General features: G+C 27.2%; 1 protein-coding gene across 1 annotated transcript; it reads right to left on the bottom strand.

The window, feature by feature from the left end:
* Nucleotides 1-639: 639 nt before the first annotated feature.
* LOC105108050 (TCP-1/cpn60 chaperonin family protein) lies at nucleotides 640-2,650 on the bottom strand. Its single transcript, XM_011002195.1, has one exon. It carries the CDS (start codon nucleotides 2,460-2,462, stop codon nucleotides 861-863), a length of 1,602 nt encoding a protein of 533 aa, XP_011000497.1. The 5' UTR covers nucleotides 2,463-2,650; the 3' UTR covers nucleotides 640-860.
* Between the last annotated feature and the right edge of the window lie 5,069 nt (nucleotides 2,651-7,719).

Raw genomic sequence — 7,719 nt, 5'->3', positions numbered from 1 at the left:
CATGTAGGGAAGGTTGTGTTGAGCCTAGTGATGATGTAGACTCGTAAACTACATAAACAAGGAACTTGAAAGGCTAATAATATTTCACAAGTAACTGGAGCATTACTTCAGGGTAACAAGGAGTATGTTTGATGTGTAGAAGAGGGGTTAAAATGAAAAATGCTATGAAGCATTACAAAAACCATAATACCATAACTCTGCGGCCGGTGTTTAGCAAGACAACAATGGTGGGTATTCAGGAAAAAAAAAGTAGAAGCTAGAAATCGGAGCTACAGGTAACATTAGGTACTAAATTTAGTTTCATGCAATTTACACAATCGTACACGACTGCAAAGATTGTCATCATCTTGCTCGAATTATATATTATCACATCATGGAAAAACCGGTAAGAAAATGCTAGAGTGCATCTATGAAAGTTGACAGGTTCTCATTGGAGCATAATGCATGTACATGTTGATATAAACTCAATAAACATTGATTCGGCAATTTTACTTACTGAAAAGAAGCTTCACTAGAATAATCCAAGTCTATTCAGCAACACCCCAGATGTAATATGCAAATTGAATACCATGATCTATATAGATCAAAAGACAGGAAAGCTAAATGCTGTGAAAGAGTAAAAGAAATCTCCAAACAAAATAGCATAAAATATCCAAAAATAAATCAAACATCAAGTAACAAGTAACAAAGCAGATACCACCAAAATTCTTTAACCATAAACCATTCATAAGATAGTTCTAGAGGAAAAGAAAAAACAAAAGGAAAAACAGCCCCATTCATATGAGGCTCAAGCCACACATTCAATACATCATAGATACTACTAGACAGATAGCCTAACACATTTCATCTTCGATTTCAATCTACCTGACAGTAACAATGTCATCAATCTTCAAAATCATCCGCACACACTCTGCTGCCAATGTGATGGCACTTGTGCTCACAAGCAGAGGCTGAACCACATTCTCCTCCAAAATATTTGTGATCTGCCCCTTCCTCACATTGATTCCTGCATTGATCTCTCCTTGAGCATGCCTATTCCTCAGTTCAGTCACAATAGTAATAGGATTCAGCCCTGCATTCTCTGCCAAAGTATAAGGTATAACCTCAAGTGCCTCAGCAAATGACTTCACACAGTATCCTTCCATCCCATGGAGCACCTTGGCCCATGCTCCAAGCTGTCTTGACAACTCAATCTCTGGTGCCCCACCACCTGCAATCAAAAACTGTTTATTCACCAAACACCTAATGACACATAGGGCATCATGCAAGCTCCGCTCTGCCTCATCGAGAACTAGCTGATTGGACCCACGTACAAGCACACAGGTAGTCCTTCCCATATCCTTAATCCCAGTAATCTTGACAATCTTCCCATCTCCAAGTGAAACCTCCTCAACTAGATCCGCATACCCCAACTTTTCCTCTTTGAAATGCTCAATATTTGCAATGGGCAAACAATTCAAAGTCTTAGTAATGAACTCAATCTCATCCCTCTCCACATCCTTAATCACCAAAATCTTCGCTTTCGCCAGATAATGCAAGGATAAATCTGTCACCGCATCCCTCAAAATACTCTTCTGAATCAGCAACACATTACACCCAGTTGCCTTAATCTTCTTAATCATACCCAAAATATAATTCCTCTCTTCCTTCAGAATCCTATCCATTTGTGCATAATCAGACACCACTATACTCTGCTCAATATCAGTCTTCGGTGGGGAAATCTGAAACTGAATAACCGCAATCTTGGCATTCTCAACACGCGTCAGCCCACCTGCAGCATGACTCACTTTCTTATCAAAAACCAAACCCCTAACCATCTCTGTATCATCCACGGTTCCACCCAGCTTTTTCACTATCTTAATATCCCTAAGATCAACTAAATCTGGCTTCTCAGGATCCACAACAGTCAAAACAGCATCAACAGCTAATGGAGCTAGCAACGACGAATACTGACTAACAACTTTACTATTTAATGAAGTGCTAGCAGATTTCACTAACGAATCACGGTCGGTTAACTCTAAAGGCACAGCCATTGCAGTTAAAACATCAACAGCTTTAATTGAAGCTTTATGTAATGAATCGGAGATTACCGTAGGGTGGATACCAGAGGAGAGGAGTGAAAGGCACTGCTTAAGCAACGATCCGGCAATAACAACGACGGTGGTGGTGCCGTCACCAGCAGCGGAGTCTTGAGATTTAGAGAGTTCAACAAGCATCTTCGCAGCCGGTTGGAGAACCTCCATCTTGTTAAGAATAGTGGCGCCATCATTGGTAATGATGACTTCGCCGCTCGCAGTTGAAATCATTTTGTCCATTCCTTTAGGACCAAGACTGGTTCTGACAGCGTCAGCCACCGCGCAAGCGGACTTGATGTTGGCATGGCGGATGTCTTCTTTCCGCTTGTTGTCGACGTACGACTCGGTTTTGGAAGATCGAGGAGCGGATTTTGCTACAAGTGCCATTGATTGTTTTTCTAAACCCTAACCCTAATTCTGTGGCGAGAGAGTGTAAATTAAAAAAGAAGGTAGGGGGTAAACGAGAAAGAGAGAAACCCTAGAGAGCGAGGAAGTGAGGTCGAGAGAGTTCTGTAACGATGAAAAAAGTGGGGTTTCTAAAGGTTAAGCGACTGAGTTTTTTAAATAGAGAAATAGACTTCAACAAGTATATTGGCACGTAAAAAAAATTTAAAGTGCAAAAACAAAATATTCAATGAAAATATATATTTTTTTAAAATAAATTTTAATTATGAATTAAATGATTTTTCATTTAATATTAGGATGGCAACTATTAAATCTATTTAGATAAACATGAGTTTACCTATAAATTCATGGGGATATCCTTTAAAAAAATATAAAAAACTTAAATTTAAATTAATTTAATATTAAAAAATAAAATTAATAAAAAATGATATTTATTTAAAAAAATTAAATGAACTCAAATTAATCAAGCAAACTCATAATACAAACTATGATATTTAATAAATTTTTTATTTTAAAAATTATTTTTATATAATTATCGATATAAAATACATAATAATTTTTTTATATCAAATATTTTGTTTAAAAAGTAAAAAGAAATGGTGATAAACATATTATACCAAGATGATAAAAGCACATTATTGATGACAAAGAATGAAATTATTATTTTTTTTAAATGGAGGGCATAAAAAGCATTAAACAAAAAAACAAATAATTTGAATATTATTAATTAACTCGTTACACTTGCGATCTAGCTTATAAATTCAATCAAGTTCGATGATTTTTTTTATTAATTTTTTAACTCAAATATAAAATAGCAAAAACAAAAAAAAAACACCTAGAAGGAGCTCAGGCATATGGGACTTTCAGCCTAACCTGTGAGCCCAAGTTTGTCTTTATTTCTTAAAATATTTTTATAAGAACAGATAATATATCATTTATTCTATCTTTTTATAAAAAAAAGAAAGTCAGCACACGTCATATACTTTTACAGAATTTAGCAACAAAAGATCACTGTAAAAATAAGACTTTATTTTTTATTTTAAAACTCGTTTTCAACCTAGTTTTTGACCTAAAATATCTCGAGAACATCCTTAAGCACTTTGATAAAACTATCAATGACCTCAGAAAACCAAAATCAACTCCAACCTAAAAACATTCTCATGATCAAACTTGTCTCATCAAGCAAGAAAAAAGAAACAAAACACTTAGGTAAAACCATCCTCATGAAATAGAATTTATTGACACCAATTTAAATTTTTTTGGTTGTCAAAATCATTGTCAATAGTTATTTTATCTTTTTCTATTAGAATCTAATATCCTCTCTCGTCTCACAAAAAAATGACTGAAAACTAAGAAAAATAAATTTTGATATCAAAATTAATTTTTTAACAACTAAAAGAACCAATCATCTATAAACCTAAAAAAATAAGAGATCAAAATAATTTTTTTGGATGAAATTTAAAACCACCACCTATTTTACCCACTATTTTTACTTTGCTTCTCTCATTTTCAATCCAACTTTGCACCTTTCCTTTCAAAAAAATATGCAATCAAATGTTAATTTAGGTTCAAAATGACTCAATTATGTCAAAAAAAAATCAAGAATCATATTGAAATTTTTAAAAAACTTGACTATTACAATCCATAATCCATAATGATTTAAAAGAGGATGAAAAGTGTTTGTAGCCATAATGTTTTGGCAATAAGCTATAGTTTCTATTAATTTTCCTTTTCTTTTGACTATAAAGTAAATACAATATTTATATCTCAGTAATTTAATTACAAAAAATAAAATAAAATTAGCTATTTAATTTACCTTTTGGGTGTATAAAATATTTTGATATGTTTTTATATAAAAAATTCAAAGTATAAATCTAAAAGCCTGTGCAAATATATGATTTAATAAATCGATAATCATCTATATAAATAAATATGAGGAAATCATTAATAATAATTAAAAGAGAAATTGTAAAATTTGATATATAGATATAGATCAAGAAATTTAATTTCACAAAATAAAATGTTTATTTGATTGTGTCTACTTAACTTGCTTATTTAAATCAATAAAAGATAATAAAAATTGAAACACAAACGAAACTAATTGAATAAATCACAACCTAAAACAAATATTGCACAAGACCGAACATATCAGGAACATTATTTAAAAAATAATTATTTTTTAGAAAATAAATTTCATATGTATAAAACAAAATTTGTTTAGATGAATTAGAATAATATCTTCAAAAACCAAATACAAAAATAACAATTAAAAAAACCTTATATTCAAAAAAGGTATGTGAACCCTATGACCTAGATCAAGAGACTGAAATAAAATAGTAGAAAAGAAATTAACAATAAATGCAAAACCAATCTTTTAAAAAAGAAATTATTGTAGAATGATAAGATCATAAAAGAAAATAAAAAAAATGAAAAAAATACAAATGACTTTAACTTTTTAACCTTGTAACACGTATCATTAGATCAGAAGTACCACAAATAAAAAAAAAATATAAAACTCAATTCTTTACAAATCAAATATTGAAGCATGAAACTTGAAGAAAAATCAGTTACACAAAATGATCTTAAAAAATATATAATTAAAAGAATAAGGGTTAAAATCAAAATTAAAAAAAATACATTAGAAGGCAAGCAAGAATTTTAATTGGATGGTTAAATTGAAATGAAAAATAAATTTAACAAAATAAAAAATAAATCAAAAGAATAAGGGTCAACTTAGAAAAAATAAAACAACACAAACTTTAATTGAATGATGAAATTGAAAGCTAATAAAACTCTAATAACATAGCCGAAATATATTGAGCATAATATAAACTATATGAATGTATTTAAGTAGGTAAGAAAGGATTCATCACCTTAAATAAATTAAAAAAATATTCTACATGTTCTCAAATAATATTGATTATGAAATCCTTACGCAAAGTAAAATAGTATTGAAAAAAAATTCAAATCTAATTCAAAGAATTAATAATTGTAGTGTCGAGAACAATTATGACTTAACAGAGTAGATACACTCCATATTATAATGTATAAATCAAAACATTATTAATGAATGTATAATAATTATACTATGAAACTACTCATTAAAGATTAAATCAAATCATTTATGATTTTTTTAATATTTGTGAGATCATGAAACATTATTAAATGATGCACTTGATCTTCAAATATATATCAATTAATTTTTGAATTGATAAATAATTAAACAATTTAATTTATTTAATCCTAGTTTATTTAGTATTATGATTTATATTTGAGTCAATTTATTAGAAACATAATAGATCACACATATTAAAAATCATTGGTTGGAAATTAAATTGAAAAAATTAATTAAGTGTAACTTTATTATTAATAAGTTTTATAAATTAAGAACTAGAATCTAATTAATATAGGAGATTACAATTCAACACATAAAAATTTATATAAGAACTTAATTGAGTAAATTTCTAAAATTATGCTAAAATAATATATGTGATATTATTCAGGAGTTAAATTGATATTTTATTATTTATAGTGATATTAATTGTTTTTTATAAATAAAATGTTATATCTTATATTTTGAGTTAGAGTGGTATAAATGTTACATAACATATATACAAAGAAACACTTTAAACATAAAAAAAAGAGAGCTTCAAAACATATTAATCTTTTTTTTTCTCTCTCCCTTTAAAAAAGAATTTTAGGAGATTTTTTACTAGTGATTTATGTAAGTTAGTGTTAAAGGCCGGAAACTTAAATAACTTGTGGTTTGTGATAACCTAACGTTGAAAAAATTAATTAAACCTAAAAAATAAATCAAATCTTCAAGTAATCTTTTCTTAAACCCTAAACAAACCTAAATTATGTAATTTAATTGCCGGGACTTTTAAGAAAATTCTAAATTATTGTTTTTATTGTGTGTATGTGTTTCGAGAAATTCAATAATAGTATCAGAGCCATCGTTATACAATTAAAATTGTTCATTACATGTTTTAATTGTTATTGATATTAATTATGAATTAATTTTTTATGCAAAATTATTTTTCTCTAATGATTTTCTTTTAAGATCTTATATTACTGTTCTAGTCAAATTAACTGTATTTTTCAAATGTGGTCGGAGTCCACCATGAAATAAAAAAAAAATTAATTTATAAAATATCAGATTAGGATTTAATTAAAATTTTTCATTAAAATATTTTTAAAAAATAATTTTTCTAAAATATAAAGATTTTTTAAGCTGAAATATTATATTTAATTGATGTTAAAATAGTTTATAATGTTAATAAGAATTTTAATATGATTAAGTTTCTTATTGAATCTAAACAAATAAAGGTTTATCAAGCAAATAAATATTAAGTAAAATTTACAAAATTATCAAATTGAGTTTGATTTAATATTCTAAATATTAGAAATATTATTCTAAAATTTCACATAAAATCAATAATTAGAGTTGAAGTATGCAATATATTTGTTGTAAATTTAAGTGTTTTTATGCGTGATTTAAAAAAAAATATTAAATCTCTTTTCTAGTTTATGGGTTCACTAATTTTTTTGATTTAGATTAATATTTTTTCTTTGTTTTTTTAAATGTTTCCGTTCATCTTTTTTAAATAGTTGTTTGTTTTTTCTTAATTATTTTATATTTTTATAATGTCTTAAAGAAATTATTAATTTTTTATTTGATATATATAGAGTTTATTTGCATGGTGTCTTTATAAAAATAAAAATATTTGTTTTTAGTAAGATAAAAACCTCTAAAACAAATAATAAAAATAAAAATAAAAATAGTATCAATTAAAAAAAAATATTTGGATTAAATACTTCCATGCTCAACTAAAAATTAGCTTTTTATTTAAGTATTTAATTAGTATTAAAAACTATTTTGTAGGATTTATATACTATTTTAATTTATTAAAAGTAAATAACTTATTTTTACTTATTAATTAAAAATTATTATACAATAAAATGCATTTGTAAAACTGATATATTTTCTTATACTATGTTAAAAATTAAAATAAAATTTTACTTGTAATATAAACAACATGTTTGTGTTTATGAATATTTTTTTTAATGTTTTAAAATATATTTATATCATCAACACATTATTTAAGTTAATCTTTAAAATTAACTTAAAATTCTATCTACGTAGAAAATAGCAGGTAAAAAGCCGAGGAGGCCGAAGCTCCTCCAAAGCTCCACCATCCAAAATTGCCCAAAACAATTTATAAACCAAAAAAAGAAA

This window comes from Populus euphratica, unplaced genomic scaffold (assembly GCF_000495115.2).
Source record: "Populus euphratica unplaced genomic scaffold, PopEup_1.0 scaffold180.1, whole genome shotgun sequence".
NCBI classification, from domain to species: domain Eukaryota; kingdom Viridiplantae; phylum Streptophyta; class Magnoliopsida; order Malpighiales; family Salicaceae; genus Populus; species Populus euphratica.
The sequence above is the reverse complement of the archived record's forward strand: the minus strand, read 5'-3'. Positions and strand labels throughout refer to the sequence as shown.